This window comes from Hyperoodon ampullatus (assembly GCF_949752795.1).
Source record: "Hyperoodon ampullatus genome assembly, chromosome: 3".
NCBI classification, from domain to species: domain Eukaryota; kingdom Metazoa; phylum Chordata; class Mammalia; order Artiodactyla; family Ziphiidae; genus Hyperoodon; species Hyperoodon ampullatus.
This window is the reverse complement of record NC_136916.1, coordinates 43,469,735-43,488,999: the sequence shown is the minus strand read 5'-3', so window position 1 is coordinate 43,488,999 and position 19,265 is coordinate 43,469,735. Positions and strand designations below refer to the sequence as shown.

At 37.9% G+C, this 19,265-nt stretch overlaps 1 protein-coding gene across 1 annotated transcript; it reads left to right on the top strand.

Moving 5' to 3' along the window:
• Positions 1 to 3,330: 3,330 nt before the first annotated feature.
• ARPP19 (cAMP regulated phosphoprotein 19) lies at positions 3,331 to 18,257 on the top strand (the record flags this gene model as incomplete). Its single annotated transcript, XM_079699518.1, has 4 exons — positions 3,331 to 3,349; positions 3,597 to 3,651; positions 14,034 to 14,156; positions 18,087 to 18,257. The coding sequence occupies exons 2-4, from the start codon at positions 3,607 to 3,609 to the stop codon at positions 18,255 to 18,257; spliced, it is 339 nt and encodes a 112-aa protein (XP_079555644.1). The 5' UTR covers positions 3,331 to 3,349; positions 3,597 to 3,606.
• Positions 18,258 to 19,265: the final 1,008 nt, after the last annotated feature.

Here is a 19,265-nt window from a genome sequence, read left to right as displayed (position 1 = left end):
ATTTAATGTTTAAAGTTTTAAACATCTCTTCCAGACCCCACTGTTCATCATTCTTTTTAATTCATTCAAAAATTTCCTATTCCAGCCTTTCCAGTTCGTATAACGTTCTCTTGTCTCACTAAGTCCCTAGAGAAGTGGCATCCTCCACTCTCTAAGTTCCACTCCCAACACTCAAGTTGTTAAAACTTTTTTTTGTTTTTTTACAGTTCTCTGACCTACTTATTCAGGTAACATTCCCTGAGTTTTGCTCACAGACATCACCATTTATACTCAGGGTTTTTTGGCACTCTGTTATCTAACTTGGTTTCCCTGTGTTGATCTTCCAGTCTCTCCCTTTCATTAAAAATGTATTCTGTTTTTAGAAAGACAAATATCATATGATATCACTTATATGTGGAACCTAAAAAAAAAAACGATACAAATGAACTTATTTACAAAACAGAAACAGACTCACAGAATTAGAAAACAAACTTGTTACCAAAGGGGAAAGGGAATAGGGATAAATTAGGAGTTTAGGGTTAATAGATACATGCTACTATATATAAAGTAGATAAACAACAAGGACCTACTTTATACCACAGGGAACTATATTCAATATCTTATAATAACCTATAATGGAAAAGAATCTGAAAAAGAACATATATATATATATATGAATGAACATATAAATAAATAAATAAATATATATATATATATGCATCACTTTGCTGTACACCTGAAACTAACACAACATTGTAAATCAACTATACTTCAATTAAAATAAGGTATTCAGTTCTTGATATTTGCTACAATATCAACAATGATGCAGGTAGACTTCCTCACTCAGCTGTTTGAGGAATGGATGGGGTGTGACTTCTCATCTCCTTTACTCACTCCTACAAACCCTTGAGCTAGGGCACCTAAACCTCAAAAAGACCCCTGATCTTTTTAAAACTTTTATATACCTACCTAGTTCCAAGCCTGAAAAATCTTTTGTGCGTGTATGCACCAGAATCACCAGGGGGAGCTTTGGTTAAACATCAGTTCTTTGACTTTGCCCCAGACTTAATGAGAATCTCCGTCACTAGGGTTTCTCAGTGATTCTAATCCTTGTAGCTAATTTAATTTAATTAAATAAAATTGAAAATTCACTCAGTTGTGCCAGTCACATTTCAAATGCTCATTATTCATATATGGCTAGTGGCTACTGTATTGGCTAGCACAGATACAGAATATTTCCATCATCACAGAAAGTTCTCTTGGACAGCACTGATCTAGAATATATAAATGGCAGTTGAAGCTATGAGGATGGAAATGATTTCTCAGAAAGTATAAAACTGGAAGAGAAGGGGATCCAAGGACAGAATTGTTAAAATCCTCCCATTAAGAGGCAGGTAAAGACTCAGCAAAGGAATGACCAGAGAAGTAAGAGAGAATAAGGGAGTAGTATCCTAAACGTCAAGGGAAGAAAGTTTTGAGAAACAGGGAATTGGTGATCGCTGTGTAATTTTAAACATTAAGGTACATGGTTGATGATGCAAAAAGGAATATTACTTGGGGAAGGATGGCTTCTCAGACAGTCCCCACAGTGGGACATTGGCCTTTGTGGATTCTCCACTGACCAAAATCTGCCTCCCAGAAATTCAAACTTGCCCTCATGTGAGTGTCACTATCTTTCAGGAACAGATTCTCTTTATCTAAGGTTACATATACTGATTTTCTATATATGTGCCTCTATCAGATTTTAGCTCACAAATACATTGATGTAGGATATATACCAGAATGTCAACTCAATAAAAATAAAACTGTCAGATGCTTAAGTTAGCCTGACTAGTGCATTCTGCCTTCTCCCTGTAGGTCTGCATAAAAGAAAGGCAAATTTTCAGTAGGTTACTTTGTGAGTATGAAATGAGAACAAATATTTAGTTGATCTTATGAAGTTTCTCAGCTGGCCCAGCTTAAGTCACTCCCAAGGGATATACTTGTCAAAGAAAGAGCTCAGTCTCTTGAACCCTTGTATTTTAAATGCTCCCTTGCCTGACAAACTCCTTCTTTTCTTTCTCCAAAAGGAGTGCACTTTTTGTTTTTCAAGTTGCAATCCCAGTGCAATTTTTCCTGCCTGAGAGTCTACGCAGGACAACCTGGTTGAGTTTTTATGGTTTCCAAATTCCCACAGAACTGCATTCATAATCTGTTGCTTTTTACTAGTTTAACTTTTAGAGGGCAATCTTATTTCCAAGTTTCTGAGAGATGCTTCATTGGAACCACCACATATTGCCTGTATCTATTCAGATGTCAAATAGAATAAGGATTCAATGTAAAGCCAACGGATTTGGCAATTAAGAAAGTCACTGAGGGACTTCCCCAGTGGCACAGTGGTTAAGAATCCACCTGCCAATGCAGGGGCCATGGGTTCGAGCCCTGGTCCGGGAAGATCCCACATGCCACGGAGCAACTAAGCCCGTGTGCCACAACTACTAAGCCTGCACTCTAGAGCCCGTGCGCCACAACTGCTGAAGCCCACGTGCCTAGAGCCTGTGCTCTCCAACAAGAGAAGCCACTGCAATGAGAAGCCTGTGCACCGCAGCAAGGAGTAGCCCCCGCTCACTGCAACTAGAGAAAGCCTGTGTGCAGCAATGAAGACCCAACGCAGCCAAAAATAAAATAAATAAAATAAATAAATTTATTTAAAAAAATCATTGGAGGAGTTTGGTGCCAGCAGTTTGAGTAAATTTGTGGGAGTGGACTCCTGGGAGTTGACAAATGAGTAGAAGCTGAATTCCTTCATCAGATATTTATTAACTGTCTAGGAATTTCTGGGCTCTGGGAACAAAACATAAGCAAATATGGACGAGGTCCCTGGCCTGATGTGGCTTATCTAAACAGGAAAGGTGACATTAATAAAGTAATCACAACAAATACCGTCTAATGATAAAGCGTGCATTGTCGAACTATGCAGAGATGTGACAACATTTAAGAGGTGGATCTGACCTAGTAGGGTCTCAGTAAATGCCCAAGGCGATGACGTTGGATTGAGGATGTGAAAAATAGGGTTAAGAAGGCGAAGCAGAGTCGGGAGAGACTTGTGGAGCACAGACCTATGGGGCGCCCAAAAGAAATTATGTATGGCCGCAGCGCGGAGAGCCAGGAGGAGAGCGGAACCAGGTGAGCCTGGGGAAGTGAAAATAGGAACGCTCCTGGAACCGAAGGGACCAGACTAGGTAGGCAAGGGCGGGGAGAGGCGGCTCCACTCATAAACTACAATTCCCAGGAAGCATTCGGCGGCCGGATGTGAGGTGAGCGCGAGCCGCGACCTTTGAAGGAAAGAAGGAAGTGCTTGGGCGTCGCAGAGCGGGAGAAGCGGACTAAGGTAGGCGAGGGCGCGGCGCGGAGGGGCGGCGGGCCGAAGGGGCGGTGGGTCGGCGGCGGGCCGCAGTAGTGGCCGCCCGCCCGGCGCGGCGGGGCTGCGTGTCGTTATAAGGAGGCGGCCATTTTTGCGGGCAGAGACGGCCCGGGCGGGCGCTCGAGGAGCGGGGCGGGCTTGAGGCTGCGCGGCGGGCGGGTGGGCGGCCTCGGCCACCTGGTAATTGCTTCTCTTCCCGGCGTCTTGTCCACAGAGGGAGCAGTATGTCCGCGGAAGTCCCCGAGGCAGCCTCCGCGGAGGAGCAGAAGGTGAGTGTGCCCGCGGAGCGGGCCGGGGAGCCCGCAAGGCCCGGGGCCGTCGCTGCCAGCGGCCAGGCCTGGCGGCGGCCTGGTCCCACCGCGGGCGGAGGGGCGCAGCCGGAGCCAGCCCGGCGCCGGTGCAGAGCCGGTGTGCCGCTCCTCCTCACCTGGCAAGGCCAGACACTCCGGAACCGGCCGCCCGCAGGAGCTCGGGTAGTTAGCGCCGGCGTGGTGCGAGTTGGAGGCTCTCAGCGTCCTGGCTGAAACGTTCCTTTAGCGCCTGGGTGTGTCGGGGTTTCCTTTAATACTTAACTGTACACGAGAGCTCGTGACTTGGTCCTTAATGCGTGGAGCCTGAGTTTTTCCGTGGGCTGCACTTGGCTCATGAACCTTTATTTTTCCCTCGAAGAACTAACTGTCCAACTGCTTGTATTGTCTGCGTGTTCTTAACTCTAAAGGCGGTATCTCGTGTTGGGGCGGTGACTTAGACCTGGGTTGGAATTTCAGGTCCAGTCATTGTTAGCCGGGTAACCTTGGTCAGTTACTAAACTGTTCAAGCTTCAGTTTTCTCATCTGTAAAATAAGAATAATAATCCTTGCTGTATACAGTTGTTGTGAGGCTTAAATGTGGTGGGTAACTTACCGCTTTGGCGCAGCGTGTGCTCCGAAATGTGTGCCAGTGGGATTCGCCTATGGTGCTTGACTAAAACTCGAAAGGTTGGAATTTAAATTTTTTTTTTGCCAGCTGACTTGATCATGTTTTTCGTGGAAACATGGGAACATTTTGTAAACTCACTTGTAATACCTTGCTGATGTAGGGAAATAGGCCACGGATCGGTGTTATTCAGATTATGGATATAAAGGCTTTATATTTGTCTAGGCTAGTGCTTGCTTCTAAATAACCATAATTATTTAGAATCAGAGGGCATTGTCATAAATAGGATTTGGTCTAATACTTGGATTTTGTAAGGGCTTCTGCTTTAGGTTACAACCATGCTCCTAATCAGGCTGAAAATTTGATTAGTGTTCTAAACCCATTCCATGTGTTCTTTACCATGTTAACTTTCCCTGAATTGGATGGCTCTGTTATGATATTACTTGTAAAGTAACTGGAGAAAAAAGCAATAAATAGGCCAAGTCACTACCTTATTCGAGAATATTCCGATGTAAACTATGTTGGGTATTTTTCACACTTTGCTAAAAATCGAACTTGGGGGCAAAAAAAAAAAGTATATATGCTATATATAATTTAAGGATTACAGTCATAATCGTAATATTAAATATTATGTATTTATTGTAAAATATTTATCTTGGTGTTCATTATTGCTTAGGATTTAGGAACCCAGATAAAACAGCAAACCCATGTCTGTGCTGGCTTGTCCTAAACACTAAAATCAACCTCAGTTTTGACTTCTGAAGCACAATAATGTGCTATGTAATTTTCTTTAATGAGATTTGTTAATATGTTGCCAAAGCGTGGAGTGTTGATTTCTGCATTGTAAATGCTTCACTTGGGACAGCCTAATATTTATGTCTCTTAACAAGTTTAAGGCTATCTTCAATGTTTTCTTTTTGTGTCTACATTAAAATTTTAATTCAGGTCCTTTGGTTTTAGGGCTGCTGTGTGAGTTAGTAATATAACGTCCCTTCTTGAATTAAGGTTTGGCTGTAGATGTTAAGTGCCCGTAGCATGGATACCATCCCTAAACATGAGGAAAATGTGCAGAGTCACTTCTGTGTTCCTGTGGGCCAAATCACCTGTTTCTTCTATTTGGAAGAATAGTTAGATGACCTAAAAAAATTGGGTTATTGTTTTTGTACCCAATTGACCTTTGAATTAAAGCCAAAGTATTCAGCTAAAATACCTTTATAGTTTTATGGTACGTCAGCTTCTGAAAAACTAAGGTAAAGAGATGAGCCTGGCATAGAGTAAGAGCTAAGTCACTATCTATCTGAGTAGTATGTGCACCCTTGTTAAGAGAAGAAAACTGTATAGGCCACTGTTTTTTATTGCGATACTAATTAAATATTACAAACGTAAAAATAAGTATAAACTCTTATCTCTCTTACACCACTCTAAAACTAAAACAAACTAAATACAGACAAAAACATTCTAAATTATTAATTCACTGTGGCATGGTAGTTTGCTGAAACTGAATTTCCAGTGTATTGAGACTATGGTAGCAATTGTTAAAGTGCAGGAGCCTTTTGAGTTTGGCAAGTTAACACTCCCTTAGACCATATGATCCCTTAGTTCTCCCTTTTTTAAGAGTAAGCTGTATGGTCATTTAACTGTAGTCTTAGGTACATCATTTACATTTTAAACTCAGCTCTGTAGTTTTCTCATTATTTGGACAAATGGAGTAGTAAATGAAAGCTCAGACACCCAAGTACCATAGTACTGCTTAAATATAACATGGCAATTCAGATGCCCTAGGATATGCTTATATTTTTCTTTAGATTATCACTGAAGTGAAAAGTAAACATTATTTTAGCAGAGACCTCATGGATCCATCATCCACTTTGAATAACACTTAGCTGAGACAGGCATGCAGTCTGATCCTGGGGGTGAAAAGAGGCATGTGGAGACGTAAAACACATAGTTCTCTTTTCATTGTGAGCACCTTAAACTTGGGTCTCTCCTTTATTTATCTTTTCTCCCACGGCACCTAGGATAGTGCCTGGCATTGTTCTGAAAATGTTGGTTGAATGAATTTTTCTCCAAACTTTTCAGTTGAAACTATTGCCAAAGCATTATGTCAATACAAATGATGATACTAGTACTGCAGTTAAAAAAAGAGAGGGATAGACTATGGTAATATAAAAAACCTCAGCTTAGACCCACTTAAGAAATCTGAATGAAAGTAGAAGGATGTTTATATGCATTTTTTCATATATATGGCTTTTAACTTTTTTTTTTTTTTTTTTTTTTTTTTTTTGTGGTACGCGGGCCTCTCACTGCCGTGGCCTCTCCCGTTGCGGAGCAACAGGCTCCAGACGCGCAGGCTCAGCGGCCATGGCTCACGGGCCCAGCCGCTCCGCGGCAAGTGGGATCCTCCCGGACCGGGGCACGAACCCGTGTCCCCTGCCTCGGCAGGCGGACTCTCAACCACTGCGCCACCAGGGAAGCCCTTAACTTTTTTTTAGAAAAGATCTTAATAGCAGGGTCTCTAGAAAACAGGTTTTCTAGAGATTTTATTACAAGATTCATCAAATTAAGTTAGTAAGGTGTCTTGGGAAAGGCTAACTCAAGTAGAGCTCTCAACTTAAATATTTTTGTCAGTTTAAAAGGTATGCTTGGTGCTTTTGTGACTGGTGGAAGAGGAAGAGAACTACTGTTTAAATTACTTCATTATGTTATCAGTAAAGAGTGGATATAAATTGCTTTCCCATTTTCCCAGTTTTTAAAAAATTGTGGTTAATATTGGCCTTTTTCTGGGACTGTTTTGACAGTACTTTTGGTAACCAAAAGGCTTAAGATATATTCAGTTTGGAGCACAACCTGCTCCTCTGGTTTGTTGTGCAACCATTGATTCATTTTTTTTTTTATATAAATTTATTTATTTATGGCTGTGTTGGGTCTTCGTTGCTGTGCGCAGGCTTTCGCTAGTTGCAGCGAGCGGGGGCTACTCTTCTTTGTGGTGCATGGGCTTCTCATTGCTGTGGTCTCTCTTGTTGCGGAGCACCGGCGCTAGGCATGTGGGCTCTAGAGCGCAGGCTCAGTAGTTGTGGCACACGGGCTTAGTTGCTCCGCGGCATGTGGAATCTTCCCCGACCAGGGCTCGAACCCGTGTCCCCTGTGTTGGCAGGCAGATTCTTAACCACTGCGCCACCAGGGAAGTCCGCAACCATTGATTCTTAACAATCTAGAAGTAAACCTCAGAAAAGTTTTAAAATGTCTTTCAAAAAAAAAAAAAAAAAAGCTCTTTCATTTGTTGTATAGTAAATCGCTGAGATAGCAACAGTGTTTAGGCTTACCTGTTGTTTGTGCAAGACTTTAATACTTAACAACTTCTATTCCTGAACTTATAAGTGTCTACTAAACATGAAATATTCCAAAGATAAGCTGATGGTGAAACTATCACGTGATTAGAAAGTTTCTTAACTTTTAAAAAACAGTTGGAGTACATTGTATTTGTTCATTCAGTAGACTTTTTTGTTGTTGTTGTTGTTGTTGTTGTTGTTGGGGGTAGGAGTTTATTAATTAATTTATTTATTTTTGCTGTGTTGGGTCTTCGTTTCTGTGTGAGGGCTTTCTCTAGTTGTGGCAAGCGGGGGCCACTCTTCATCGTGGTGCGTGGGCCTCTCACTATTGCGGCCTCTCTTGTTGCAGAGCACAGGCTCCAGACGTGCAGGCTCAGTAGCTGTGGCTCACGGGCCTAGTTGCTCCGTGGCATGTGGGATCTTCCCAGACCAGGGCTCGAACCCGTGTCCCCTGCATTAGCAGGCAGATTCTCAACCACTGTGCCACCAGGGAAGCCCCCATTCAGTAGACTTTTATTGAACACCAATTAAATGCCAGGCACTGGGCAAGCAGCAAGGACTTAATAGAACTACAGAATTTTTCCACGGAGGTTGATAACAGTATTGGTCCCTTCCTGACACTATACCAAAGGATTTGTTGGCTTTCATTAATCTTATTCATCAATCAGTGCATCAGTGAACATATTGCTGAGCAGATTGAGAATTTACTTAGAGAGTTCAGATTTTTATTTGCTGATGTTGTGTAACTTCCCTGCTGAAGACCAAAAAGTGGTATTAATCATTCAAACTTACTATCAATTCCATGACAGACTACAAAATAATCCTTAATTATTTGAATATATGTATGTTTATATATATACATATATATATATATATATATATGCTTTTATACCTTATACTCCTCCTACTTACAGAAAGCTTAGCTAGTGTATTTCAATAGAATGAGTCACAAAAATGCAAGTGCCTAACGTTAATAAATATTAGGCCCTGTGCTAATTGTAGAGTATACAACGAAGATTATTTTGGGGCATATGTTATTGCCAAGAGAATAACTATCACTTAAAATATTGTTTTTAAGTTTTTGTTTTGTGTACATCATAAGCATACATCTCTGTTGCAGTATCCTGGATTTCTGCTTTCCTAGTTTGTAGCCTAGAGTAAAAGTTCCAGAATTCTAATGATGCTTTTCCCCCCTCCTCCTAAAGCTATTATCAGCATAGAAACCACTTAGCTAAATGAAGTCACTCATATTCCAGCATCTATTTCTAAAAAGTAGTAAAATTTCTGTGTAACACAAAGGCCTCTTGGAGAGTAAAGTTTCAAAACCAGATTTGAATTTTTAAAAATACTTTCTTCTTGGTTAAGCTTGTCATTTCCTGTCTTTGTTGATCCTTTCTATTATATCTTTCTTTTCTATTTCATTAATTTGTGCTTTTTATTTTCTCCTGTTTTCTTTGGGTTCCGTTCTTTGTCTAACTTCTCAAGTTGGATGCATAGCTCATTGAGTTTTAGTTTTCTTTAATATAAGCCCTTAAGGGACACTTGTATGCCACAAATTTGGTATGTGTAGAATTTTTATTATTAATGAGTTCCAAGTAATTTTTTTATTCCTATGATTCCTTTTTTAACCATGAATTATTTAGTAATGTACTTTAATTTCCAAATGGCAGGGATATATACAGTTTAAAATAATTGACTTTTAACCTTCTGAATTGCAGTCATAGATTGTGGCCTGGATGGAAATGGTTAAGAATTGCTTTATGGCCTAATATTTAGTCAGTTTTTCCATTTGTCCTTGAGAAGAATATGTATTTCCTAATTGTTGGATGCAGAATTAAAATCAAGTACGTTGACTACTTTGTCTTTTTCACCCACCAATATGAGGAAGGTCTGTTGAACTCTCCTATGCTGATAGACCTATCAGTTGCTCCCTATAATTTTGTTGATTTATATATTTTGAGGCTTTCTTATTAGAGGCATAAACATTAGATCTTCTGTATTCCTAATAAAGCTTTTTGGTCTTTTTTTTTTTTTTTTTTCCTTTCTTGTCCTCCTCCCCCCCACCCCCCCTTTTTTTTTTTCAGTTGACTGATTTTCTCTTCCATTTTACCCCCACTATTAGTTTGGAAGTTATATACTTTATTTCATTATTAAATTGATTCCCTCTGAAATTTTATCAAGCCTCCTCAACTAAGCAAAGTGTAAAATTAATATCATAAATCTTTTTGTAAATGAGACAGAAACATAGAACACTTAAACTTTAAAAAACTGTTGTATATTTTTGTTTTGTCCTTTTTTAACCTCACATATTAAGACATTAAAATTAGGAAAGTGAATGTGTCAGTTATATTTCAATAAAGCTGGGGAAAAAATTAGAAAATTGACTTGTTCAGTATACATACATACATACCAATTTCTTTGTTTGCTTTTTCCTTCTTTATCTCAGACCTTTTGAGGGATGTATTTTCATTCTAGCTGGAATAAATGTTCAGGAATTCCTTTGAAGGATGTCCAGAAACATGCAATCACACCAAATTTTGTGTCCTTCTTTGCATTTTTTAATGTGACTGTAGGGATAAATTGCCTTTTTAAAAAATAATTTCTATTGCAGCTTTTTATTTTAAATCACTGTGAAATGAAGTTCTCACAACATAAGACCTCTTCAAACTCCAGAGTCAGGCATCTGGAGTAGACTGTCAGGTCATTCCTCCCTCTTAGCCCTATGTCCACCCCAGTCACCCAAAATCCTGCCAGGACCATCCTGGAGGTGAGGTGATCTCTTTTTATTTGTAATAGTTCTAGCAAAAGTTATACAACAGTTTATTCCTTTAATTTTAATTGGCAGTTTACATATATACGTACTGCTATACATATTATCTCCTTTCTTTTAAATTACACAAGTACTTTCTAGGAACTATTTCAGTAAATTGCTTATTTTACCTGATTTTGTCAGTTAATGTCCTGCTCTGGAGAATAGAAATCAATTTGGGTATTTCAGACAGAAAGGGATATGATTTAGGGGGTTAGGTTACAAATTGTTTGAAAGGATAGAGTAGCAAAAAGGGGAGATGATGTTTCCAGAGGTGAGGGATTGCAAAAAAACCTTTGACCCTGCAAGAGTGAGCACTATTCTGAGCCCAGCATCCTCTGCCCCATCTCATGTAGCTGCTACAATAGACCCTAATCATGAGCTTGATGCCCTTCTGCAGGAACACACAGGAGCTACTGCTGTCTGCACATTGTGTGGCATCACCAGGAATAAAATGGATTCTTTTTCCCATGCCTTTTAATCTGTTGTAGGTACCATTGGCAGAACCTTATAGGAATTCAGTCTGAGAAATGTGCTTTCAGGCTTATTCTAACTGTAGTGATTCAGAGGAGTGTTTAGAGAAGGGTAAGTGTGGGCTGAATGCCCATGGACACAGTCCACCACCTGACGTGTTATTAATACTCCACAAGCAAACTGTACCTGCGTCAGATCATTGGTGAACACCCAGGCATTTGAACTTGCTTATCAATAAGCCCTAGAACTGTATACATCTGCAAAAGGTTTAAGAATGTTTCTGTATGATCCATTAAAAGTTTTGTATGTGTCTTGATGGTACCGACTACATTTAAAAAATGTAGCTTAGGTCATATTTTCCACCCTTTTGGTGTTAAATGTAGCTGAAATCCTGAATCCAACTGCAAAGTTACACCTAGCAGAGACTTGCCATTGTGCTATGTATTTGGCCAGGAAGTCCAAGAATTGGTTTGTTTTTCTAGGACATATTACAAATTTATTGTAAATCTAAATATTTTCAGCTGTAGGTTCTGTTTTGCCCAAAATATTTTTCAATAGTAAACTGTTTCAATTTAATTAAACTGTTTCATTTAATTGAATATTATATGTAAATATATACATAAATGTGTTCCTTATTAAGAAAATAGAGGAGTGCCAGATAAGATGGCATATTGTGCACAACTTTTTTTCCCTCGTATATAAAACGGGGAAATCTGCAGAAACGCTGGAAACTAGGGAAAGTTGCTACCCCATACTAGAAATTTTAAGGAATCTTTCTTAGATACAGAGAACTGATCATTCAAATCAAACAAAGAAGTAGAGCGCTCTCATTTCCCAAGCCTAAGAAAGCTGGATGGTTTTAGTGGAAATGTAGGACTCTGTTAACATCCTTTAATTTGAAGGTGCTGGGAACGAAAGGCTATAATCGGGTTGGAGTCCTTTTCAACCAGTGTCCAAATTTAACGTCAACCAATTTAAAAAAACAGTTGTATAGTGGAACCCAAGAGTAGGTCCCTCCCAAGTCCACTTATAAATTAACCACTGGATACCCTGGGGCTGTAGTAGCGAAGTGAAGCCTCTGTGGTGACCCAGCGCACTCTCTTATACTAAACTGGGAACCTTAAATTTATATTATTTCTCCAGCTTATCTGATTAATACAATGTAGTCATATCTTGTATAGGGGTTAGGTTCTAAAGTTAGTAAGGCAAAAAATCACATATAACTGAAATCACCCTTGAAAAACCCAGTGAAGTCATGATCACATTAGAGACTGCCCCATCAATTCTCAGTAGGTCAGGTGGTAGTCACTTTTTTGTCTAGTGTTTGAACAGATGGCCGAGCTGGTTCTTCAGTTGATTGCCAGCTGAGGTAGTTGACTCCTGTTACAGGGGCCGAGTTTTTAAACACTGGAATGATAAACAGTATGTTGATACACTTACACTCTGAAAGAGACATACTCTGGGATTGAGACTCTCCTGGGAACGCGGGGTTGCGTCATACACCTCACACTTGAGCTACCCTTTTTGAATGGAATGACTGGCAGAATCACCAATACTATTTAGAGTCTCTATCTCTGGCTGGGCACACATAGTTGAATTTTTTGTACATCAAGTGAATGATGCAACCACTGTAAAAAGAATGAAAATCAAAATATGTAGATGCATGAAACTGCAGCATAAGAAGAGAGTAGAACACTTGAAGCAGGAGGAAGCACACACATAAAAGAAGCCCCATAGAAAGGGTATATTTGACAGCAGCAGCAGCTTTATTCTCAAAATCCTCTAAGACTAAAAATGAGAAGAGGTAACAACACATGAGGAAGCTTTTGAAGATGGAAAAAAAATATTGACAATCTATAAGGTGAATAAAGCTGATTATAAAACATGTATGAAAATACTTTTGAGGAAGATATATGCAAAAATTATATGAAGTTGTTTCTTGAGTTCCTAGATTAATAAATGATTACTTGCTGCTGTGTAAGAACAGTAGGCTTGGCATTTATGGATAACATTTCTGCTTTTTGACTATGCATCAATAACCTGGAAGAATCAAGATATGCAGAGGTGTGTAATTTTGCTGAGCTGGTGTGCAGAAATGAGTCCATTAGCTAAAAAGTGTGCCTTGCCATTGCCCAGCCTCCCCTATCAAGGCAGCTCTATTTTTCTTGATTCGTTCGTTCTTCTGCATTCCTTGCCATGAAGTGGTAAACACTGCTTCCCTATGAAATATTACTCTTGGGGACTTCCCCGCAGTCCAGTGGTTAAGACTCCCCACTTCCACTGCAGGGGGCACAGGTTCCATCCCTGGTTGGGGAACTAAGATCCCACGTGCCATGTGGCACAGCCTATATATATATATATATATATATATATATATATATATATATATATATATATATATATATATATATATGGAAGAAAGTAAGCTATATCAAGACTGGTGTTAAAAGTGAATAGGCTTAAGATATTGATAGTCCTTGGTCAGAAAACATATTTTTGATGCATTGAAGATGGGATCTTTGGCATGAAAACTGTTTGCCATTAAATATGGGTAGAAATTAGGCAATAAAATATACAGATGTAAAGATTGACAGAGATGATGTTTCTCTCCTTTAAAAATAACAAGGTCTTCTGCATTATTCAAGGAAAATCTGATGGTAAGTAAGCTGCTGTTAATTTCTATTAAAGATTCTCAGAGCTTTCAATTAAATATGATTCTGAATAAACAGGAGGTCAAAAAGCTCTTTTTTATTTTAACAGTATTAAGATGGTTCTCTAAACATGGGCAAAGAGCTGATGAGCTCCATAGAAGGTGACTAACTATAAATGTATTATACATGACTGGAAAGTAATGGCAAGCAAGACTTCAGAGCTGAGCTATCTTGATATTTTTATCCAGTGTGTGGGGTGTTATACATGCATCACAGCTATAATAGAGCTGTCACATGGATCATTTGAAAAACAAGACAGAGATGTTTTAAAAGCCTCTGTGCTTGATTTCTTAGTCTGCTGCTGCATTATTGGGTATTTGACAACTAAAGTCAGAATCCAGATATTTAAAAGGTGGAATTATCTAAAATAACTGAATTGTAATAGAGAAGTAATTTATTTAAAATTATTTCAGGAAATGGAAGACAAAGTGACTAGTCCAGAGAAAGCTGAAGAAGCAAAATTAAAAGCAAGGTATCCTCATCTGGGACAAAAGCCTGGAGGTTCAGATTTTTTAAGGAAACGATTGCAGAAAGGGGTAAGTTCTCGTGTGTAAATCTTCACATGTTTAAGTCCTGTGAACTCAGTGTGCCGAAAGAGATTGTGAAATGGTTGTCTGTGTTTATAGCTCTTTACCACTGTGTGCATTGATAAGTATATATGTTGGCTATAGTTATATGTGGATTATTTTCTCAAATAAACCAAATTGCAAGGGAATATTTTTTTCAGCTTTATTGAGTTATAACTGACGTAAAATATTATGTAACTTTAAGGTGTACAGTGTGATGATTTGATACATGTACATATTGCTAAATGCTTACCATAATAAGGTTAGCTAACACATCTTTTACCTCACATAATTACCATTTTCTTCTTGTTATGGTGAGAACATTAAAGCTTGACTCTCATAGCAACTTCCAAATATACAATCCAATATTGTTAACTGTAGTTAACACCATGTTGTCCATTTATTAGATCCCTGGAACTTACGCATCTTATAATTGAAAGTTTGCACCCATTCACCAGCATCTCCCCATTTCCCCCACCACTCAGCCCCTGGCAACCACTGTTCTTCTCTGTTTTCTATGAGTTTGATGATTTTAGATTCCACATATAAGTGATGTCATACACTAATGTCTTTCTACCAAAAGAATATTTTAACATTAATTTTAGTTTAACAGATTACTTTTAAAAGTGGCAAAATATAGAATGGTGTTTTTATATAGCATGAAAGAATGACATTCACAGCTTTGAAATAATAGAATGACAAAGAAGGATTATACCAAAACATAAAAATAAAATCCTTGTTCCATGAAAAGTAATATGGTGGGGAAATTATTATAAAAATGTTAGTTAATATTTGTAATACATAAAATGGTTTTTCAAATACACAAGGAAAACATTAAGGTGCCCTAGATAAAGGATTTTAGCAGAGGAAATACTGTTATGAAACACAGAAAAAAATGTTTATCCAGGATAGAAATCAATGGAGTATAAATTAGAACAATTATTTCTTTGTAGCTTTAACTATAATAAAAAGCAGCATCACTATTCAACAGCAGAGATATAGTAAATAAATTGTGATTAGTCAACAAAGTACAACATTATGTGGTCATTTAAAAAGAAAGGGCCATAATATAGGGGATAAATAGAAAAAAGCAGCATTGAGAAACATGTTCTGCATTCTGTGTAAAATGTATCTGTACCAAGTCTCATTTTGAAATCCCATCAGATGTGGTTTTAGTATGAAATTATGTAATTTTCTTTGATTATTATTATTTGGATTTGGGATTTGACTATTAGTGTTTAGGAAACTTTTTTTCCTTTGCTAATCTTCAGTATAACTTATGCTAGCAGCCTTTCCTCCAACATTTGGGCTGTTGACTTTGTCATTTTTCTCTAGCTTCAACGATTTATGACTTTTTAAGTATCTTCAAGTTAGAATTTATGTACATTGTGTCTTGGCATTGGTGTTATAGATGTAAATAGTTGTCAATAAGAAAATGCCACTTGAATCAAGAAATTTATATAGAATTTGAGAAGGGAGCTCTTGAATGATTCTGTATTTTACCAAAATGTCAGTGAATAAACACTTTTATATTAGGGAAATGAAGTGTTATATTCAACTATATAATTTCTTACTATGTTAAAAGACTTTTGTTTTTTAAAAAATGTCTGGATCACAGGGTTTTAGTTTTCCTCTGTCGTAATAGCAAACTGGCAAGTTATCTTAGTATTTTTAAACAGTTTCTTGTTCATTTGAGAGGGTTGGTTAGATATCATTTATTTTAGGTCCCTTTCTGTTTTATTGTACTCGTTAATGTTATTTATTCGGATACCTATTTTTAGGCTTTTAACAATATGACGTGTGAGGGATATCAAGCAGCAGTCTGGCCCATGTTTTTTCATATTTGTGGAGTTTGTAAAGTCCCAAGAAAACGGGATCCAATTTTAAGAAACATGACCTTAAAATTAAATACTGTCACTTTGGTGATCCATTAGTGTCAATGCAATTATAAATATGGATGTAAGTGTGGCCCTTAAATTGAAGTGGGAAAAGGCTCTTATAAGAGTGTCATCTAGATGGTACAGAATATGTTAATTTTAAAAATTTTCACTTACACAAAATTTAAAAATTGTTAAAGACAAGTAATATTGCCTTCTTGAACTGTATCTCTTCCAATATGAGAAACATTGATCTAGTTCATTCCTCTACCTAGAGCAGTTATAATTATTAAGCATTGAGTTTAGTTTTTCTCTCACCACACTAAATAAATTTAATTCCTTTTCCTCAAGCAAAGTAGCCTAATCTACAGTTAAGTGTGATCCCCTTGTGATGAACCTTTGGTTACTATAAAATAGGTAACATTAGAAACAGACTTTATTACATTGGGGAAAATCTGCCTAAAATTTGCACTATGTGTTAAAGTTCTCATTTTGTGCTTTTGACTCTAAGAAATTTGGCAGTCTGCTTTCTCTTTTAGAGGCTACTAAACTTCAGAAGTAGCTCTCTAATATAATACAGTACATCAGAAGTTCTGAGGTTTTTTTTCACTACACTTATTTTAAAACATGCAGAAATGAAGCTGCATGCAGCTTCATGCATACACTTGAAGCTTCAGAAATGAAGCTGCATGTATACACTTATTTTAAAACATGCAGAAATGAAGTCTTAGGCCTGGTCCAAGTTTCCTACTCTATGTGTAGTGACACATGAAAAGCAATTTCTAACTTTAGACTCTGGCCTAAGGCCAGATGCTTATAAAAGAATAGGCACTGGAGGGAGGCAGCCGGTGAGACCTTTTTTTCAGGCCATTCAGCAATCTTAAACTAAGCTCTGAGTTCCTAGCTCCTTGATTTACCACTTGAGTTACCCCTGAAGTCTCAAAGATAATATTTATATTTCCCCCCTTCATCCTTTGTCCAAGCCCTCACCTTGTATCTGGATTCTTGTCTATGCTATAGGCAAAGGTTAGGTTCCCCTCCTTTGAGTAACCATAGCACCTCATGTATTTAAAACTGTAACAGTGGATTTACTTGGCTGTTGTCCGTTTTTATATCTCTCTTCATGATTCACACAGTGCCTCGTGTAGTATTGCAGGCACTCAGTAAAGGTGGGCTAAACATGATAGGTGAACGTCAGAACCCAGGCAAATTCATCTGTTTTTACCTCGGAACAGACTAACTCATGTAGATTATCTATATTAAGGTTGATCTTTAGCTCCACAATTTCTACTTCAGTGATAAATGGTGTGGTTGTTACCGCATCCCATCTCTCCAACTAATAAGAGTGATTGTTGTACTTAGTGTCTTAGGTGAGAAATGGTGGTATAGGATAGGGATGTGTATTTTAAGTGATAATTAATTTCTAATGAGTTCATTTCTTCTATTACCCTAGCATTTATATTTTAACCTTAATTTTTATGTTAGTGAACTGCTCTAATTCAAATAAATGGTCTAAATCCTTACAGAAAAGTTCATCTTAGATGACAGAGTACCAGCAACTATAAATAATAGTTTTAATAATTGTAAGCTTGATTGGAGATGGGTGACATCTCAGATGCAAGTTGGTGGATTGTGCGTTTTTATTTTCAAAATCATTTAAACAAGAAATTCATGCTGGTTTTTCCATTAGTAAGTGAAAGGCTTGTGTCCCACTCTTTAAGTCCAGGGCTATTAGCTCCCAGATAGATTGATATGGAAGTTGATGTCAATATTGAGGGTTCCATACTGGAACTAGAATGATATAAGTAAGCCTGAAGAAAGGGTTCTTGCCTGACTTCTCAGCTGTTGCCTTGTGATAGAACTCACTATAGAGTCATAGCTATTTCGTGTAGTTGATGTTTTTGTTTAAAAACTATTAGGTTTATTTTATTTTGACAGCACAGGGTCACATCTATATCTTAAACCAGTGTAATTGCATATGAAAGCTTTTTAAACTCTAGTCTGAATTTTTTTTTTCTTGTAGCAAAAATATTTTGATTCTGGGGATTACAACATGGCTAAAGCGAAAATGAAGAACAAGCAACTTCCTACTGCAGCTCCGGATAAGACAGAAGTCACTGGTGACCACATTCCTACTCCACAGGACCTTCCTCAACGGAAACCATCTCTTGTTGCTAGCAAGCTGGCTGGCTGATTAAAAGAGCTGAACTGCATGAATCTTCTAATTCCCTTTATTTCTCCTTAATATGTTACTTCTCCACTTTTTATTTCCTTTCACTCACTAAGTCATTTGAGAGTTATGGCTTTGCAGGTAGTGGTAGTGTGTGTGTAAGGGAATATACACGTGTAGAGTTTTGATTAGTTTAACAGTGCACTGATGAAAAGAACATGTTAGAGCAATGTAAAGTAATCTACTTGAAGATAATTGTATATATTACCTAACTCCTAGTGTAGGGCTGGTTCCAACAAGTAACAAGCAAGTTTTACAATTTTAATGTTTTGGCTTTCTTTAATTCATCTTAATTATAGCTTTGTATGTTACTCTTATTTAATGTAACCTCTATTGTATTGATTTCTTCTGTATTTTCCTTTTGGATTTTGTAAAACAGAAGTTTAAGACCACAAGTTAGAAGGTCACATATTTCAATTAGAAGAAAGGTCACATATTTCAAACACAAATAGATGGGGCTTCAAAAGATTTGTATCCTGTCCTTGAACTTGAATGGCCTTAAATCTGTTTCAGCTTTAACAATAGAATTTTACTTGGGCAATATTTGCCCATTCTGGTGTAACTTATGTGACTCTAGTGCTTAACAGCTGCTGTTGAAGCTAGTATTCTTATTCAGTTCTGTAGTGTTAGAATACCTTTTGTTGTTGAAGATGTGAATGAAGTGTGCATGTGCATCGACTGTTGAATTCACTTTTGTGCCATTTTTGTAAATACAGTAGTTTTGCACAACCTCTCACAACTGTCTGTATTAATTTCACATATTAAAGAGTAGATGATGTGCCAACCAGAAGCACAAGAATTCCTACACAAAACCCCGTGTGTCATTAGAGCTTTTGCATAGTAAGAGTAGTTTACAGTCTTGGGGTTATAGAATACCAAACTGAAATCTTTGCTCAGTCTGCCATAGACTTAAGCTTTTTCATTTGTTCCTCATATCCATGACATTCAGTGGCCTTGTGCAAATATGATATG